This window comes from Myzus persicae, unplaced genomic scaffold (genome assembly GCF_001856785.1).
Source record: "Myzus persicae strain clone G006 unplaced genomic scaffold, MPER_G0061.0, whole genome shotgun sequence".
NCBI classification, from domain to species: domain Eukaryota; kingdom Metazoa; phylum Arthropoda; class Insecta; order Hemiptera; family Aphididae; genus Myzus; species Myzus persicae.
Window position 1 is genome coordinate 259,774 of NW_019102298.1, and position 22,112 is coordinate 281,885.

Below are 22,112 nucleotides of genomic sequence, written 5' to 3' on the forward strand. Positions count from 1 at the left end.
GTTTTGTGGAAAACGATTCTGACGTTTTTTTGTTACTTTTCCACATATACACCCCCTCGCAGAAAGCATTCGCTTCGAAATTTCAGACAATGGTGAAAAAATAGAAGAAAACACCATTGTTCATGATATCGAGATAGGGTTGGTACAATAATAATACGCATTACGCGAAAATTGAAAAACTCAGATATTTTATGAGCTTGAACGCCATAAAAATGCGTTAATATAATATATATATATATATTTATCTTATGAATTCCGTTCACCGCCTTATCTATTTTCTACAGTTTTTTTTTCTAGTAGGTACCTACTCACCACCATCTGATATATAGCGTCTACTATGTTGTACATCTCGTCTCGGGTTATGAAACCATCGTTGTCGACATCGTACAGACGAAACGCCCCTGAAATAAATAAAAAAAACTTTATTTTAACATGTTTAATTTGCACAAATACCTTTACAAAATAATTTGAAATTATTTCACGATCTTGCAATATTATTACTATCATTTTTTATAACTGTAGACTATTTGAATAAAGTTGTCTATATATACTAAATGTATAGGCTATATAGAACCCGAGACCGAAAGACACGTGGCTCGGGACGATATTGTTTCTGTTTTAATTTTCGAGAGTACGGTTATTGTTATAATATGCCATACACATCACAGAAGAAACTCTGATTTAATCGAAAATCGATTCAACTACAATATTTCGTCTAGCACTCCGTGCGTCAGATAAAATATTCGTTTTGTTTCGCAGTGTATTTTATTAAAGTAATGTTGTCGTACGTCTTTGATGTGCTTTGATTATTTGACAAAACCGTACGAGGAGATTAGAATTTATAACGTCCGTGCTAGTCACGGGTCTGCGGTGTAAGTGGACTATAAAATGCGGTAGAAACCTTCAGTACGATATAAATATTACTTCATGAATATTAAGTATTACTACAGAAATGTTTTGTATTATTATATACGTCCTAGGAAAACAAAGAAAATACCATTATTTAAAATATTAATCTTCAAACTGTAAATTATTGTAATACAGTCATGAACACATAAGCTCACAGCACGTGTTGTATACGATCCCCGCGAAATCACAATAAAATAAATGCGACGGTTCTCTTTAATCATTTGATGCGTACAATACAACAGTCATCGTAACATTAGCAGAGCGTTATTGCAGCAGTCGTTACATAATAAAACTTGCAAGTTATATTGCAGTTATACATTGTACTCCGTACAGGTTTATGCAATCGATACATAATAATATTATAGGTATTAATAATAATTACGAGAGTAATGAATGGACGGAAAAATGTTGTATTCGTGTTTAAAGTAAGCGTTTTCCCCGTAGTCTATATTTTGCAATGATATTATTATTTATATTATATTTCCTATACCAACACCACATAATATTTGAATTACAACCTTGTACCTATTAAAACAGTCGATTTTTTTAGGTACGTTTAATGTACTGAACGAAATCAATAATTTTTCATTACCGAATTTTCACAGATTTATTTTACTCTATTTTTTTGTTATATAATTTACTAACTAAGTATAGTTCCCTCCCCTATAGTTAACAATCTACTAAAAATAACCACCCAATTACCTATGCTGCCGTGGGTTAATTTATGAAAAAATAATAATACATTATCAAGGGTACACTAATTTAAGCAACTACCTATAGTAATAATAATAATACACCGTAATAATAGTTGTATATTTTACCAAAAAAAATAAAAATATTTTAAAGGTATTGTTTAATGTTTAATTATTTTTTAAATGGCTTTTGCAAAAATGATAATTTTTTTTCAACAATTCAATATTAGAGAGCTTGTTATACGGCATGTCATGTTGTTTAAATTCCAATATGGTAACCTACCCGGGGACAAGCTACTAATAATAACAGAATTGATAATCAACTATTGTGTATCCAGTATCAAATGAGTTAATTAAGAATAATAATTGTATGTACTTATTAAAAAAAAATGTAAAAACCGATGTTAATTCGTATTAAGCTAACAAAACTATAATACTTAAGAACATATTTAAAAAAAAAATGTAAGTTCAGCTTACACAACAAAAACTGAACAAAACTCTTCTAATACCGTAAAAAAACCATCAACAAGTATTATGTTAAACCAATTCAATTAATATAATTATATTTCCCCAAGTAATTTATTCAACTTGTACTGTTTTATAAGACAAAATGCTTCTAATCTATAGTTTTTGTCGACATTTTTATAAGTTCAACTGATGTCTTTGGTATTTAAATCATAATTTTAGTAAGTTTTTAAAACGAGATCTCAAGAAATATTCTTCTAGGTGTCCTCAATTGTATTTTATCTTTCGTTTTCATCGATTAATAGATATTCTTTTTTCACATCACTGTTGTGTAGTTAAATGATATTAGCGACAGACAACGAAATTATATAACACTAGGTAAAGCATTGTTCAATTATTATAAGTAATTGAGATGTAGTTGAGTCTATAATATCGCAGATTAGGTGAGAACTTCGACTTATTGTAATGCAAGTCGTTATTTATTTCAATAAATAGTTACGCGTGTTATTATAATATATTACAGCAAAGACTCGAATCATGATTATGCTGTAAAAAAATGTGCCATAAACCTCAAAAAACGTGAGATAGTTATTTTTATAGTTTAAATTTAGCATTTAATTTATGTATATTACGGTTGAATACTATTATACCTCCTTAATAAAACTACGCCCTACCCGGTTGCTTTGTTTACCACGTCCTAAACCCGTCCTTGGTAACGAACCGAATCCTCCTAATACGCAATATTCATTGCCAAGGAGACTATTTTACATAATATGTACCAGTTTTAATGTACGAACGCATAGTACCTACCGTATCTTGATAAATATATACAATGATTTTTTTTTTATTTATAGGTAGGTACGTTAATTTTTGGTATTATATACAGCGTGTTTCATTTTGAAGTTAATACGTCATCATATGTTCTGTGTAGGTATATTATAACCTTGAATTGAGTTCGGTTTTATATGTGTGCAGGTTTTTACACATTTTAAGTTAATTTTACATTTTTAGAAGTTATAAATAATGTATAGATTTATTGTTTTATGAAACCCAAGTACCATATTATGATATAAAATATAATCGGGATACATTAAAAGTTTTGATCATCCATTGCATCGTTTTATTAGTTAGAGGGTGATTAAAATCCTCAGTGCTTGGCGTACTTACTATAAGTTCAATATTTTTTTTTAATTACTTTTTTCTAGTTCGTAAATATAATATCATATTTTCCTTATTATTATACCTGCTCAAAACTATAAAAAAAATTATACGCCATTATATTAAATTTGATAAATAATGAATTTCAAAAGGAACAAGTACGGTGGTGTCATACATTTATTGTAGAATTAATACCATTTTTTGGAATAAAAAAAAAAAAATAGGATTCCAAATAGCGTGGGAACGATAAAGTAAAATAAATATATTTTTTTGTTATCAAAATACATCTAACTATAGTATTATATTGTTGATAAAATATGCTGTATTCATCAATAGAGCATTTTAGAAAGTGTAACTTCTGACTACATACTGTTATAAGCCCTGGTATGGAGTGTGAAATATTATAAATTATTGTATTTTAACAAAATGCGAAAAAAAAAAAGGAAAATAGTCTCTCGCCAATAAAATATTGCACCCGTCACATTGTATATTTGGTATATTATTTTTATAATGTATACCGGTATACGATAGCAGCATAAAGTACATCCCTACTATATTATATTATATAAATAGCTACCTATAATGTTCGTATTTTTGTTTTTATTTTATTATCTCTCATAAATCACTGTGAAACTGTAATGGAAGAAAGGAAGGGGACGTATAAACAAAAATGAAATAATATACAATATTTTGAATCACGTGGTGTAATAGTGTCCATTTAATTGTACTGCAGATTTTTTAAATCAATACTTGTAATTTTTGACAGTAAACTAATGTTTTTTTTTCCATAATGGTCAAACTTTAAGAGTTTTATGAAAACATTTTTTAAATGACAACTCACTCAAGCTTTAAATGTTTTATTCTGATTCGTAATACTATTTTGAATTTTGTATGCGTTTCATCCAATATTGAATCAGTATTTAAAATGTTTTCACATAAGGAACCTAATTTAAACGAATATCGAAGTGTAGTGCACCTAAACACATTTTACCAGAGTGCTCGGTCACTTCACTTTTACGAAGACTATAATATTTCAACCCACACTATCATGATTATCGTTAAAATATTTTATTCAAAATATACTATCACAGCGAAGTGAGAATGATACGTTTAATTACTGATTACTTATTAGCAACGTATATTGTATTGTCTGTTATATAGTGGTCGGCAGTAGACACACCACCGCTTGGCCATCTATCGTCCGTCTAATCTGGTAATCATTTTAAATTGCATTGCCAGTAATTTTTCACCGTTTACTATATGCACAATGTGTACGTAAATATTGACAGTAGTCGTACATATAATAAAGGTAAACAGAGTACACACTCATACGTATGTATATAGGAATGATGATGTGTAAACCGCAACCCCCAATCCAACAAGAATTGATAACAGGTTGGCATGGTGTGGATTTTTATACATAATGTTAAATTAATAATAATAATTGATGTTTAGGAATTATTCATCGGTCATTTTAAATCTGCATATAATATCACTAAAGATTTCGACATCCATGTCAACCACAGTGCTTTTATAATTTGTTTACGAAAGACACTCACTAAATGTTTTGAACATTTTTAAATTGATATCTAAAAATACGTATAATTGATCCAAAATAGTTAACGAACTACTTATTTATAGACCCTTTAGAACCATTTAAAAATGTAAATTATAATATAGTCATATTTTAGACTAGGTATAAAACTATATTTTTTACTTCAAAATGTGTATTTAATAAAATATTAAAGTAATGGGGATACATTAGAGTACCTATAGTTGTTCCTTGTTTCTAAAATATTGTTTTAGGAAGACATTTATAAGCTCCGACTCTGTCCACAATTTCCTTTTTCTATGTAAAAATGTACGTAATTGTTTAACTATTTAGTTTACTGGCTAATTATAATAACTAGACGGCGTTTTTGTGCAAAATAAGAAACAGGTTTTTTACAGCGTGGTTGGTAGTTTTTGAGTTTCGAAAAGTAAAAGATCACTATTAAGTAGAAACTGGAGAAAGTATATCGTAGAAATCCAGAGTCATTCATATACCCAATATATTATTTCAACCGACTTTAAAGTAAATTTATAGTACGTTGGTAATTCGAAAAATAATTAAACCGTTAAAGTTTCCATGCCGATTTATCTTTGTCTCCTTTTATGTAAGCGGAAATTTGTAACGCAGTACCTAGCTAATATCTTATGGTATTTTATATACGCTTAATGCATATAATATATAGGCATATTATAGAATAATGTACCTGTAGAGAGAAAAGTTTTTTGTGGCCAAGGTAATTTCGTTGATTGAGGTGTATTATAATAAATTATGTATGTAAGTTGTAAGTATACCACCCGTACGACGTGTTAGTACTTGTTCAATGTTCGCCTAATCTATATTCTGTTTATCAAGACTAAGTAAACACACTATGTTCATGTTTTATGGATTAACGACTTGGAGGGTATTTTAGTATTATATGTACATCGTAATTGAAAACTTTATTTCACCCTTAAAAGTTTGAATGTGAAACCAAAGTGTGTATATAATATATATGTCATATGTGAAAGTGTATTTAAATTCATTTCTCGTCATTATTGACATCAGTAATAACTATAGTGTTTTTATAGTGATTACAATGACAAAACGACACTAATGAGACCAGCTTGAAAAATGCATAAATTGTTCATTGAGCCCCATGTGAAAAAACATGGTTGTTTTTCAAGTTTAAACAGGCCAAAAGGAAACAATATTAATATATAGTTAGTTATTTTTGCTTTGGAAAGCGTGTAACAGCAGTAATTAAAACACTTTATTAGGATAGGTACCTAATATAAAAATACTTTATACTTTCACCTAACCTAATTTAACTATAACATGTACGTAAATTTTAATTTATTTATATTTATGTGTAAGATTAAAATAACATGTTCTTACATTAAACATGTATACGTCTGTCGTTTTTGTATAATATATTACAATATGCCTATAGTATACGGGTGTTAAATAATAGATGGTAACTCTAAATAATGATGATGGAAAATATCAGTGACAAAAAAAAAATATATAATTAAGTCAGATTGTTTAAAATAATTACTTTTTACGATAGAGTAGTAATTTGATTAGTTCCAAAGTTATTTATATAATAAATTATTAAACAAAATGTATTTTTACTTTTGACCAGCAATTTTATGGAGGTAAAATAATGTGATCAATCAAATTTATTAATCTAATCTGCAAATACATTTTTTATAATACAATTCAAGATGATTATAAATTATAATACATAGCAATAGTATACTAAGCTGTAGACTCAAACGACTTAAGAGGACGTAATACCCACATGTGTTGTTTCCGTCTTACAAGTACGTAACACACTAAATTTTACGCTCAGCCGATTACGTTTATCTCCATTAGTTAAAAAAATTGAGTGAATTGACTTATAAAAATTGAAGGTAAGACTATTATCCAGGGCATCTTGTAGGCTTTTTATTGTATTTTAATTTGAAAAGGAGTTATGAATATTTTAAAATTGTAAATTGTTTGTACATCTTAAAATGCTCATAACTTGCTTTAAAATTAAAACATAATAAAAAGCTCTTGAGATGCCTTGGATAATAGTCTTATCTTTAATTGTTATAAGAGGTCAGTTTACTCTAATTTTTAAACTAACGGAGCTGGATGTGATATGCTGAGTCTACACTTTTGTATGTTACGTACTTGTAAGAAGAAAACAGTACATGCGAGTATAACCTCATAATATTGAGTTGTGTTAAATTTTTGATAAATCACAAATCGATGTTATAACTATAATTTGCAGAATAAAATATGAATAGATACCAAACCACAATACACAAATATCGTACATATTGAATTTTAAAATTGAATAAACTTTAGTAAGTTTTATAATTATGTACAGAAAGTTATTTTCATACATTATTCGGCTTGTGATTCGTTTTTTGAGTTATTCTGGGCATGCAAAACAACATTTGAAAATTGCATTTTCTCTAATTTTCTCTTTTTCCCACGTAATAACTTTATCGTGCATTTTCTGTAAAAGATAATCTAATTACCTATGTATATTTGAGGCATTGCGTTATGTAAATAAAAAAAGAAATATGTATACCTACTCCCTACTTATTATGATGCAAAGTTTTCCATGAGCACCTAACTCATTTAAATTTATCCAAGTTATAGAGTTTAAGTGACAGGAGTCACTTAAAAAAAAAATGCGATAATCTGTATTCATATAAATATAAGTAGTCATTTATTAATAACGAATTGGAGTTAAGACTCTAGAAATAATGAACTTAAATACATATAAAGTTTATTTCATCGGTATACATAGATATATAATAAAATAATAGTTGATTATGAAAACCGTGAAATATATGATCTCATTTTCTGACTTTTTTAAAATTGATCAACAACAACGTCATTGCAAATAGAATACCAATCAATAACTGTAAAATGTCTTCATGTTGAGCATACAATTGCATTGAATATTGGTATCATATTAATATATTACAGTGCATTGAACAGTAAACAACTTCCAATATTTCCATTATAGATAAATAGGTACAGAAATGTTCACAGTTGTCTTGTAAGCAAAAAAATTAAGTATGTCATTATATTTAATTTAACGCACATTAAGTTTACATTTTTAGAAAGTTTTTTGTGTGTTTTATCTATTCTTGTCCTTTAGAGTAATGACTATCCAAAATATTCGGTGAAATTGTGACAACGATGAATATTTATTTTTGAGAATACTCTATTAATTGTATAGTGAGTTCGGCGTTGAAGGCGTAAAAAATATCTATGATTTAAATCAGTCAATATAATCAAATGTTGTTATTTAGTTTACATGCTTAATAACAACCAAACATTACTTGGAGGTATAATATATTTATAATAATAAATTATATATATCTGTAACAAATGATATTTAAACTTAATTACATTTTTACAATAATTATGGTTATAACTTAGAGTTTGGTGGATTATACATACTTATATGTATCTACACTAGATGTATATTGTACATAATTGTACAAAATGTCAAAAATCTAAAGTTTTACCCGACTGTCAAAAGTGTCCATGTTTTGAACTTTTAATGTTAGGCCGTATTAAGTGACCGTGAACTCTTAGATCACGATAGTGGTTGTCGGTTAATGAAGAATTCAACTGGTTCCTCCGGTAATCCAAAAAAATGTATGTACTCGTATGTTGAAGTTGCAAGAGTATTTTATTACAGTAAATTGTTTAGTTTCCATACCTAATATATTATTCTTATTATAACATTTATTTTGAAGCTATTTGATATTGACTAGAAAAATTATGTTTTTATTAAAAAAAATTATTCACGCGTTACAAACATATTATGCTCATATTATAGACAAAATAAATGAAAGCTAAAATTACTTATTGCTACCCAGTGACCAGTATGTCATACTATATAATTTGTATTATGCTCTACTAGTTATGTTTTTAATTATCAATATTTATTGTGTAATGATAATTTTAGTAAAAATTAAAAACATCAATTAGCATAGCTATAACCGAACGTCACTCCATAAATGTGTTCTGAAGCTTAGGGTTTTCGAAGGAGTAATATTTAGGCATTTCATATTAATACGTCAAAGTGTATGAATTTCGATAAACCTACCATGGAACTGTAGAACGGCTGTTTGAGCTTGCTGCTATATAATATTACTATGGTTATGTCGCCAGACGTCTTTTGTTGGATTATTGTTACGTTTCATAAATTGTAGAAATACCGGTCTGACGAATATTCGCAAGCATAATCAACATGGCTGGTGATTCAAGGTCAATCCACGAGTGGGATATATTATTATTAATAATAACCAACAATTCGTTCAACATTTTTAGGCATTTTATTGATGATGATTGTAATATGATACTAATTTTAACAATATTTTATAACTTTACGTAAATAATACAAACCGTGATTTTTAAAGTTATTTAACTTACTATATCACAAACAAAAAACTTTTTACTTTTTTAAAACATTTTTGAAAGACAGCATTTATTTTTAAGTATGGGACCGGTTCGACCGGTATGTAATCTACCGACAAATGGCCGTAGTGTTGTAGGTACTAGGTAGAACGTATGATACTATGATCTACCGATATTGACGATATATAAATATATAATAATACTGTAATGACAATGATACTACTGGATTTAGTATGACGTGTGTCTAAGTATTGTTTTCTTAAAACATATTTTTGTGTCTGTCATTATTCTTCAGATCAAACTCGGAGCAGTACAGCTATTTCAATCTTCAACTATGGTCATTTTAGGGTAGGAAACAGCTGGCAAAAAAAATTGATTATAAATTTGAATAAAATGACATTATTTTTACAACTTAGATTGTTTTTGCATATTAACATTTGACTGATTGATTAAAAAATTAATAACTGTTTTTTTTTTAGGTGTGCGTGGGAAAAAATTAAAAATTAAAAGTTTTTCAAAAATGGGTGTAATAATTTGACTTAAGTTCTTTATACAGTCAAAAAATAGGAATCAAATTCAAGGTCATGCGTTCAAAATTTATTGTTGAACACTATGAATAATTTCTTAATGTTTTGCTTAATGTATCAAAATAATCAAGAATAACTAAAAAAAAAAATCTGAAAACTGGAAAATGTATTCAATACCAGTTTTTGATCAAATAATTTTGGTATTGAAAATAAATTAATTTAGCCAATCCGCAGGTATTTAAAACACCCATTGAATATTTGTACTGACATGATATCATTTTTAAAATGTCTTGTTTTTTGGATATTTTTATCAGTATGAAATTGTTTTTGTTTTTTTTTATTAAAAATATTTATTTTATTAAAGTTAAACTATTTCTAAGTCAATATTGTGCAAAATTAATGCAAGGAACATGTTCATACGACCAAATAAAAATTATTGAAAATACACCGTATTTGTCAAAATTACTTTTTTTTTTTTTATTAACATAAGACATTCCTAGCCTAAGGCTATCTAAATCTAGGGATATTTACAGTTTACAATAATAGTTTTAACATTATAACGTGATAATTAAAATGATTTTTATAAGTACTAAGGATAAGTTACATAGGTAGGTAATAAAATGGGTGCTATTACAAGTATTAGTTTTTAACAAATGTTATTTTAATACAATTTAGAATTTAGAATTTAATTAATTGGAATATGGTATGGATGATCGGAAGATAGTGTGTTAATTAAGGAGTGGGAGTGGTGAGGAGTGGAAATTTATTTATTAGGGATGTTAAAGCAGCTAGGAGGGGTTTAGTATTAATTTTAGCTCGTTAATGAGATTTGTGACGATTTGGAGAAGTTGATCGGATGGTGGTGTATTTGCTGTGGCTTCGGCATATGTGGGTTTTTCCCTTGGGTGTCAAAATTACTAAAATGAGACAATTCCATAGAAATTATTAAAAATATTATTATTGAAGGACAGGATACGAATTATTAGTTGATAAGCAATGTACCATTTTGTATGTTATATAGTGTCATTGTCTAACAATGCAAAAACTAGTTTGAAATTAGTATAAATTGTTATACAAATTGTTTCCAGTACGACTTTCGTGGCCTGATTAGTCTGTTGCATTATAGACCCAATAGCATAACATCAAAGTATAATTTCATTCATAAAAACATTATATGATTAAAATTATGAAAACATTATATGATTAAAATTATGAAAAAAAAATAAGTCTTTATACGACTGAATAAGTCTATTGACGGTTGTTACCAATCTTCTGCCATCAAAATTAGTTTTTCACTGTTTCAAAATCAGTGACCCTTTTCATATAAGTTAAGACAAGCTCACAAATTAACCAGTGTGTGTGTATACGCTTTAGTGTAACTGCGTGCTGTGTTTTCATACAAGTCAACAACGCTCGGTCACGCGCGAAAATGAGTCATGACTCACAAACTATAATGTTACATTTCGCTAAAAAGTAAAAGTCTGTGTACTTTTTATTAATAGTACCGACCTACCGAGCACATATGAAAGAAGCTATTTGGATTCGTCGTTTACAGTGAGAAATAATGGATTTGACACTTAAAATGTGTTCTTTTCTGTTTAGCAAAACCATAGATTACTAATACATTTCATGACAGTTGTGATTTTTTGTTAGGAACATTAACGCGTAAGTTATAGACAAGTTAACAGGAAAAAATGCCAAAAAATTGTTTAACTTTGTTGAAAAAAAATTAAAAAATAGTATCTCATTATACCCCTAACGGTTATCATAATTTTATAAATCATAAGACAATATCAACACTTTTGTGTACCGCTATAGTGTATCTGTGTAATCCAGTAAACCGTATAATAAGATATTATTCAACGAAATTCTTTAATATTGTGTATTATGATGGAGATCATAATAATATTATATTTTGTATATAAAAGCTTACATCGATTCGATATTTCAATAGACTTTAATACCGTAAATATAGGCACAATATTTTTAGTTTAACATTTTTTTTTTTTTTTCGGAAGACCAAGGTATTTTGAGCTACCATCCACCGGCTTATACAGCAAATCCCTAATAACGTCTTTGAAAAAGTTCATGCAGTACACAATGCCAAGATAGGTAGATCAAAACTACTTGCATCGATCAATACTCGTCAGCATAATTCAGGTGAAAACCAATACGTATTCTAATCATTACAATGAATACAATTTTCAATTGTTACAATGTGTAGAAATTACAAAAATGATCAATCTGCTCCATTGCAAAACAGCTTCGTTTTTTTCAAATAACTATATGTTAAGTTCGTTGAGAGTATTATGTAAGTATAATGTTCTAATGTTCTATCGTTATTATAAGTAATAAATTACTGTTCAAATACTCGTATAATACTATACATTTAGTATACACGTGATAGATAGCAGTAGGTATTAACTATAAAAATAACAAAATCAAACAAACGCGATTACGTTTAAATGTTATTAAAATTCGTAACCTGGTTCTGTTGAAACTAATGGTCATACACATTTTTTTTTTTTTTTAATTACTAACCTACGCTATGTTTTAATTTAAGTATAATCGATAGTTGCTTTATTTTATTTCTTGATAGTTTTTAGTCGACTAATGCGATATAGGTATTACAAGGGTCTACTACGTTAGATTTTACAAACGTATGTACGGCGCGCGGAGTATGTACATAATATACTACACATATGATACTGATATAATAAATTATCATTGTCCTTACTGCAGAATCAAAAAATAATAATAATAATCACGTAAGTCAATTAATATTTTGTTTTTGAAAATTGTTGATAAAATGTATAAATTAATTTTTTAATTTGTACGATTATAATATTCCGTTAATTTCGTTTTGACCAAATAACTATAGGGACTTATTATATTGCCATTAATCATTGGCTTCCACATTTTTTGACATTTTATTCATTTCATAACATAATAACAAGAATATTACACTATGGAGTTACATCTTGTATTTTACATTAAATATATAATTTTTTTTTATATACCAGAAAATGTATTTTTTGGTATCAACCATACTAACGCACGTCGAGTGTCGTGTTTGTATCACGATTCAAGGGTTATACATAAATGCAGCCACGGTCTTTGGGGATAGATTATGATTTATGACAGATCACTCGGAACGTTTTTTATCACGAAAATGTGTGCTAGAAGTAGAAGATAATTTCACTTATCCAGAAAACATCTGAAAGCGCGAAAAATCAACTATTTATAAACATTCAATTCTGATTTCAAAATTCTATTTGCATTTGTTTAAAAGTTTAAGTACCACAATTCTGAAATATCGTGGGACTAACACGTTTTCTATTATCATTGTTTATTATGGAAAATCGTTTTTGAACTTAAATGACTAAAAAAAAAATACCAATTATGTACTTATTACAGTTGCACTCGTACAACGTAATCGAACTGTACAAAACAAATTGTTGATCTATATATTTGTAGTATAGTAAATAAATATTGCATTAATGGGAAGTGTATTCATCTTAAATAAGTTATATTTATCTACATTTTTGAGCATTTTGGACGACAGACAAAAATCTTATTAAGAGAAAAAAACCTATAAAAAAGGTGGAATACTTAAAAAGTGTTTATATTTATGTTTTTAAAATTAGTTTAGGCATATACCTGTTTGTATCAGCTATTATTAAATTAATAAATAAATATCGCATTAATGAGAAATGTAGTCATCCATAAATTAGTTGTACATTTTTGAGCTTCTTGGCGGAAAAACAAAAATATTATTAAGAGAAAAAAACTTAAAAAAAATTTGGAATAATTAAAAAGTATTTATATTTGTGGTTTTAAAATTATTCTAAATAGCTACCTGTATTTATCAGCTATTATTAAATCCTGTTCATTATAGGTAACTTCATGAAAACAATCTTAACTAATGGTACAATAAATTATTATGATTACATTAATTGTATAATGTATACATTGTATAATTATTTATCAATCATAATAATTCAGCACGATATACATTATTCATTATTTATTTATATAATAATTAAATTAATTCGTTGGACTAATTAAAACTACAAGGACGTAAATCTCACATCGGATGCGAGAATTTTACATCCTAATAATATGCCCTTCCTAAAGTATATTACTGCTCTAAGTACACAATTAAAATCTACGTCAGCACCTCGTGTTTCCGGACCGGCTATTCATTATAGATTTTGTAGTTTAATGGTAACTAGGATACTTATAGGATCATTTTATCTTTCACTGCACACTGTACCAAGAACGTGCAGCTTAATAGTATGATATTATACATTTCGGAATGTATTAGAATATATAGCTCCCGTTCACCGTATTTAACATTCAGTGGCGCCCACCGTTCGTTGAACTACGTCTGCATTTGCAGCTTGTGACTGTTTGTAACTCACTTTTTGGTTAATACTATGACCGTAAGCCGTATTTCTCGTAATGCATTAGTGCAGGTCAAAAGGCTCGTCCCAACTGTTAATACACTCGTGTCCTCGGAACACATCCTTCTTTTATTTCTAGTTTCTACTATCAGTTTCTTATTCGTGTAAAAGACCGAGTAACTGCAGTGCAAACAACAACAGAAATTAACCATTCGTAATATCACAATAATTACCATAATATTGTAATGTTTGCAGTGTGTATGATAATTAATCTCAGACGTCATGTTATTTAGCATCGACCATCGACAATCAAAGTAGGTAACTACAACAAAGACCTAATTTATTTTTACTGTGAAATGTCTCCTTTTGTTTCCTACATATATTAATAACTAAATAATGAGTGTGTTGTTATTTCATTCAAAACAAATACACAAGATAGCTTATGAATGGATCGTTTTAAAATTAACCTACTTACATATTCATAGTACCTACACGTTTATTATACCATACCGTGTAGTCTATACAAATTAAACGATCAAAGTAAGATTTATATTTTAGGAAGTTCAAATTTAAAACTATGAAAGTTCAAAATTTCATTTCATTTCTTTATTTTTATTGTTTTAAGTTTAAAAACACTCAAAAGTTTTTTCTGTCTTTGGTGGACTCTGGGTTCCGGGTTGAAAGAAGTTTTAATTATTTTCGAGGTGGCCGGGCTCGGAACCGTTTGAACTGTTTTCCGTAGGTAGGTACATTGAATAGACTGTGTCAACTTTCCCCTCTTGGTCAGTACCTACTCTTATTAGTTATAATAATACAATTACCTTATAATTGTGCTTCATAATATATAACTATATACGGCGTAACAGGAAGACCTGACAAATGAAATAATTTTTTTTTAATTAATATTTTTTAATTAATCTTTTTATATATATTTTATTGAGCTATATGCATAATAATATAACATGTTGATTTTTTAATGATTTTTTTTAAAACTGATGTATTTTTTTTTGAAAAATTCAAAATAGTTAATTATAAATCTTGTTATTAGAAAAAATATGCTGAATGCAAAAACATTTATTTAAGTCATGTAGTTTATTTTATAAAATCTCATTAGTGTTGTTAGATAAAACTGATACAGACATAAAAATATTTTAAATTCATAAAGCTTAAACTTTTTAAAAATATATTAGCAGGTAAGTACTTGTTAAAATCTATTTTTTTTACAAAAAAAGATAATACATTTCAAATTAATAAGTCTTTCTTCAAAAAATGTTGACGTTTTGAAAAATCATAAAAAATAAATCACTTGACTTAGATAAATATTTTTACAATCAAAATGTATCTAAAAACCAGATAACCAGATTCACAAGTATTAAAAAATAAAAATAATAAATGTCATATTATAATTTCAGCGCCAATTTCAACAAACTATACATTAAAAAATATTGATTAGAACAAAAGTAATTTAATTTATTAGTTCTTTCTGTTACACCTATATAACAAAATAAGAAAAAATTTCAATGTCACTTGTATTCCTTTTAAATGTATCTACTTGGAATGATTTTTTTTTAAATACCTAGGGCTCGTATACCCAGCTGTTTTTTTCTTATTGTAGTTTTTCAAATTTTAATTTAGGATTTTAAATTCCGAAAAAATTTAAATCTAAGACCCTAAAATTGTTTACCTATTCCTATACACCTACATATACCTATGGACTTGAGACAATGAAATAGCGATGTAGCACAATATTATACTATTTTATAACAAAAGTCATAGAAGTGAATAATAAAGGTACTCGTATGCGAGTGTTATGCAAAAACAAAACGATAACCGATTAATGGAGCACTAACGTAACCTAACTGAAATAAAAAAAACTCAAAGAAACTAGATGGACGAATCGCTATTGGTCGATCGTATGGAATAAAATATTGTAACTAGGAATATTGGGAACTTATTTGAAGGGGTATAAGAGAAAAAGGAAAACGCTTCCGCTTCGGGAATCGGTATAAGAGCGTGAGGTACGCAATGTTTTGCTCGTTTTCGAAAACACACCATGACGTACTTGAGTCTATCGCGGCTGATGCATCTTTTTTATGAGCTCATATTATACAATATATTGTAAACACGCATATTGCAGTGTTTTATTATAATATACTCTTGTATAATATAAGGTAAATGGTGTATAAGACAGTGCAGAATAATATTGTAATAACAACAATGTACACTGTTCGATAGTCGGAGGTAGATAAAACGCGGTAAACCCACTAACTTTATATACCTAGTGATAATATACATACCATCCGAGTGGCCGACCACAGAGTATTGTAAAAGTCGTTAAGGGGCGACAAAGGGCACTTCCCTACTTGTACAAACCTATAATGCGGACGATATATAAAATACAAGTGCGTTTTACGGGTACAAATAGTATTTTGTTTAAACATCTATTGTTCTGTAACACCGTGTAGAATAGTTATTGGTGTGTCAACATAAGTGAATACAGTTTATTTTTAACGGAAGACGATTGTTTTGACAAGTTAATTTTGTGTTAGGTTTTTTTCCAAAAATAACTTGAAAACGTATTTCATATGCCATCACTATGTGTTTAGAAAGAATGGTATCCATTCTTTTTTAAAAATACTTTTCAAAATTTATTTATTAATTTAGGTACCAACAGTTATAAATTTCTATTTACTTTTTGAAACGACTTTTGTTTTTAATTTCGTATCCTTAAAATGTATAGGAGGTTAATCATAGATAATTGTTTATAATCATTCAGAGCTTACATAAAATAATAAGCCCCCCTAAAATCTGTTAATCAGTAGGTAACCTTTTTAAAAATTAAACATTTTGTACTAGTAAACAAAAATCTGTACCTATTATTGTTTTCGTATCGACATTTCTAAATAAAAAAAAACTCTCCATAGCAGAAAATTAAAAACTGAAAAAAGATTATCGCATCCTATAAATTAGAAATTACAATTTATATTCGTCAATAATATAAAAAATACCAAATAAGGAAGAAAAACGATCGCATCTGACGCCGAAAAAAACAAAATCTTTTTATAATATTCTATTGCAAATACATGCCAAACTGGACCATTTCAAAACTGAACCATTTAGTGCATCATACGGAATACTTATTGGTGATATTTATTTTCCATACCTTATTGCTCTGTTTTAATTTAATACTTGTACCGATATATGTCCGTGGCAGTTAATGCCATTAACAATTTATAATTCGTTTATATTTAGCAAGTACATAAATTAGTTTTCAAATCCCAAAAACTTTGTTTCCTTGTACATTGTGTTAAATTTATCTTGTCCGTATCAGGCAGGTTAGGCTTTATTTCACAAATTGCCTTTTGACCTAGTTTTGGCAAAATGTGGCCTTCCTAAATAATATTTGCTGTAGCTCCAGTCGAGCATGGTATATATTCCATTGCCTCGTGGTTTGTTGTGCCGAAGATTTGGAGAAACTCATAATCGCATATATATAAGTCACACGCACACACAAACTGGTGTTTGAATGCACAAATAGGGCCACAAACACGGATATAATTCTGACGAAGTCGGAGAGAGTACAGAAACGAAAATACGCCACGATGTGTTTTCATAAGCCGTCTTGTTTGTTTTTAATCAATGGTCGTTTTTTTTTTTTTTGGTAGGTGGACGAAAAAATAAAATACTAATAAAACAACAATTATGTTCCGCAGCTTCCACTGACTTGGTTCATAAATAAAGCCAATTCCGGAATCGTAAATATTAAACGAAGCAATTACCACCGTGTCGCCCGACGACGACACTGAGCGTTTTGTTGTCTGGCAAACAGTTATACAAACAATGTTTAGGGATTAAGCCATACAAGTTTGTGGATTGATATTGTATTATTTTGTTTTCCAACACGCATCATAAATTCGTGCACCTATTCCATTAAGTTGAAAACTACTCCATAGTCATAAAACGAAACGATATGCATCATTGAACAACGATCGGAAAAAAATAACAACATAATATGTATAGTACATACATGAAAAAAGAAAACTAAAATCTCAGCAGTCGGTTTATTAATATTTACGGCGAACGTGAATATAATTTAACAAATGTCGGCGTTCGTTATCAAACAGAGCTTTTCTCGTCGTTTTCACGTTTTGCCGGTTTTTTTTTTCATTTTTGTAACATTTCAAAATTCGGAATAACTCGATTTCATCTTTTAGAGTTGTATTAAAAAAAAATTATTGTTCGAAAAGTTTACAACGAATTTATAATATATTGCAGCTGTTGGGTACAACAGTATTGAAGTAAATCATATGTCAACGGAAAAGAGCGTTCATCATTATGAAATATCGACAAAATATGTAGGTATTCCACGAAATATACACCTGCAAATGTTAATAAAAAGAAATGTTTGTGTATTAAGACTTTTATTAGATGTACATTTTGAACAGCAACATTATTCGGTTTTCTGCATTTCATAGTTTATTAAATTCTGTAATTCAATTAAATCGAAAATCGGCTCTATGACTTTAATGAAATAGGCAACAAAACGTTTAATTTCGATTATAATATTATAATTTATAATACAACTGGAAAAATGCTAAAGTTTTTCCTCTATGTGATATTATTTTCATTGGGGTGTAGAAGTACGCGTATAATATTACTTTCTGGGAATTGATTATTGAACCTTTTTTTTTTAGTATATGTGTAAATCATACGTGACACGGTTTGTAAAATACTAATTTTTATTCAAAAATATAACTAGATGTTGTTTGTAAAATATGTAAAATGTTTATAATATCGGGGATCCGGCGCCTGAATATGATGATATTCAATAACTTTATTCTTTGTTTGCAGTTGATCGAGATTTTTTAACTGCAATTCATTTTTCGTTCTATTTAATTCATAACCTTATTAGTAATTTAAGTTATTTTTAACATTGATTTAATGGTTGTTATTAACTTATTTTTTAAACTTTATAAATACTTTTATATTATATTTGATATTTTAAGTTGAAACTCTTTAACACATTTGTTTTCAGGAATATCAAATGACAGATTACAATATTCATTTCTAAGCAGCGCGGTTTACCTCCCCACAAAAAAGTTATTTTACTGATGTTATCTCAAAAATATAGGTATAACTTATGAGTCTAAATTTCAACTATTGTAACAGGAACGTTCTTAACAGTTTAATTTTATAAAAATCGTATTAAAAAAAATGTGATAAAACACTACTTTAAATTAAAATTAAATATAAGTCGATATTATAATTTAGTGTACTGCATAATATGATATATAAATATCATATTCGAAAAATTCGAAACAAACACGTATCGTCAAAAATATAATTATTTATCTACTCAACCGAGAAATAGGCTTACTTGGGTATACCATACACCCATACTATAATAATCATACTTACTAATGCAGTCGACAATAATAATAATGATAACAATCAAAATAGTAAGCTCCGTGTTTCATGCACGGACCGTATTATTATGTTATGGGAAGTCGTGGGCGTAATGCGGATAGTCTAGGTATCACAATACTAAAATATTATTTTATCTATATTTTATATATATAATTTATTTATTTTGTTATTATTATATTATATTTGATGTAGGTATACCTATGGCATTTTCGAAATATGAAATATATCAAGTGTCAATGATTGACGTCGCTCTCAATTTCTGGACGAGTGTTAACGAGCGGTGCCTCGCACGATAACGAGCGATGGGCAAACGCATTTTTGGGGCCGATTTTCGGCGACGATATCACTATATAATATCATACAAACACGTAATAATGGACACTACGCCGCCCAAACGAATCCACGAATATTATGGCACTGGGGAGTGTATCGTTTAACCCGACCTCGACCCGATAAATATAAAATCGTACGATGGCGTTCCGATAATATCGGTCTGGTGACTGACGTTTTAACGACGCAGTAGTGTAATTTCATTGCATAATGTGCATCAGTCGCGATAAAAACATAATACCGTATATTATAAGTAATATTCGTATTGTGTCGGTCGGAGACCTTAGGCGGACGTCGCACAGCAGACGGGACGATTTTATGCGAGTGGTCCGATAAAACAGTCCGAAGAACGATTAACAGCCGACCGGATATAACTGCGACCGAGCCTAAGAAGATCGTAACATCGTAATATAATACACACACACACACACACACACACACACACACACACACATGTGTACGAGTGAGATATATTGTATCGTAACGGCTGCGTGAGGATGAGCGTCCTCCTACTCCGCGGGCCACACGAGTTGGCGCCAATTTTACTGGAACCGTAAGCGTCCGCCCCCGCGCCGTCTCGGCAAAAAACAATATAACATGTTATACTACCCGCCGACCGCCGGAAGGCTGCCGGTTTATATTTAAGATTTCCGGAAATGACGTAAAAACAGTTCCAAAACAATGTATACATACGCGTTACCCATCATACGATATAAAAATGTATTTTAATACGCGAATCGCTTACATGGTAGAATTCATTGAATATGCGGAGATCCATCAAAACATTACGATGGTGCTGTAATAGCAGTGTCTATTTAAATTCATATCGATAGATATCGTCGGGTCGGGAGTAAATCATATTACGAAAACTGAGAAAATCGAAATGAATACAACATTTTTAACTTCTATATGAGATGTATCAACTTAAACAAGTTGATAATTATTCGAGAAGTAACTACATGTGCTATTTGAAAACATTCAAAGTTATTCATCCTCAGTACAAATAATATTATAGTTCATAAATTTATCAAAAGACAATAATTATTTCTCACATAACATTCTATTCATGTTTAAAATTATTATTCTGTACAACGGTATGCAGTGCAAACTATACAAATTAGGTACTAATATATTATAATAGAGCTGTCTTCAAAATGTTTGTTGACCCAATGCGGTTTTGTCTCTCAAAAATATATTGCACACTATATATCAAAATAACTTACGCATTAAGTACTAAAATTGTTCAAAATACAATCGTTTTTGAGCACTTTTCTATTATATGGCAATGGCAGCATAGCGTGCATTGTGTTGTAAGTTGCTGATGTGCTATGGTTACATCGTAAATGTTTTGAAAAATCGAACACAGTTGTAGTTGGAAAATACACATCTTATGTGGTCTGAATTTTATTATTTGATACTTGTGAAGTGATCGCCCCATTAGTTCTCAGTCACCCGATAACAATACTACAAAACTTTGGCTATTAAAAACGGACCTACGTCGTCTGTATTGTGAACACTATGAAAAAATAAAATTTCAAAAAAAAAAATGTCTCCTTTTGAAGTGTCTACAAAATATAAACGAAAATTCTATTCGCGCAGTCGTGCAGATGAAAAACTTTGTGAAAACTTAAACAATAAAATTAATAAAATTATCGATATGATGATATAATTATCATCTATGAGTTTATTTTTATAACGCCACGTATGAAATATAAAAACACTTTAACCGGCTACCACTTACTAGTGAAGACTAATGTTACCAATAATGTTTTCAGATTAGATATTAGATATTACGAGGTATCGAGTTTAATTCATCATAGTTTGTATTTTATGATATTAAAACGTATTTTTTAATACACTATTACCAACCGGAGAAGAAAAACTAATGGAAATCGCCAAAACGACACTCGTAACGTCTTGAACCATAATCACCCCCTTCCAAATATAATCATATCTTTTTATTTTACTATATTTAAATGTCTCTTCTATGGTTTATGGTCTATGATTCTATTTGATAGTAGAAAACGTAATAATAAAATGTATTAATATGTAGATTGTTAATGTACGGTATAATGAATACTATACAATATAGAATAAGGGTGGATTTCCATATCAATAACTTTCCTGATGGACCGGTCTGTGTGGGGGCTAAAATATCAATATTTTATTAAAAAACAATTTTTTTAATGTAAAATTACCTTTTGTAAATACAGTTACAATATTATGTACCTAC

At 28.8% G+C, this 22,112-nt stretch overlaps 1 protein-coding gene across 3 annotated transcripts in view; it reads right to left on the reverse strand.

Annotated features, from left to right (window-relative positions):
- The window catches only part of LOC111031764 (frequenin-1), a 133,072-nt gene that overhangs the window by 20,290 nt on the left and 90,670 nt on the right, over positions 1 to 22,112 (reverse strand). For all 3 annotated transcript variants that reach the window (XM_022311846.1, XM_022311847.1, XM_022311845.1), the window contains exon 7: positions 313 to 401. In XM_022311846.1, the coding sequence (XP_022167538.1) occupies positions 313 to 401 (89 nt within the window). The remainder of the gene's footprint in view (positions 1 to 312; positions 402 to 22,112) is intronic.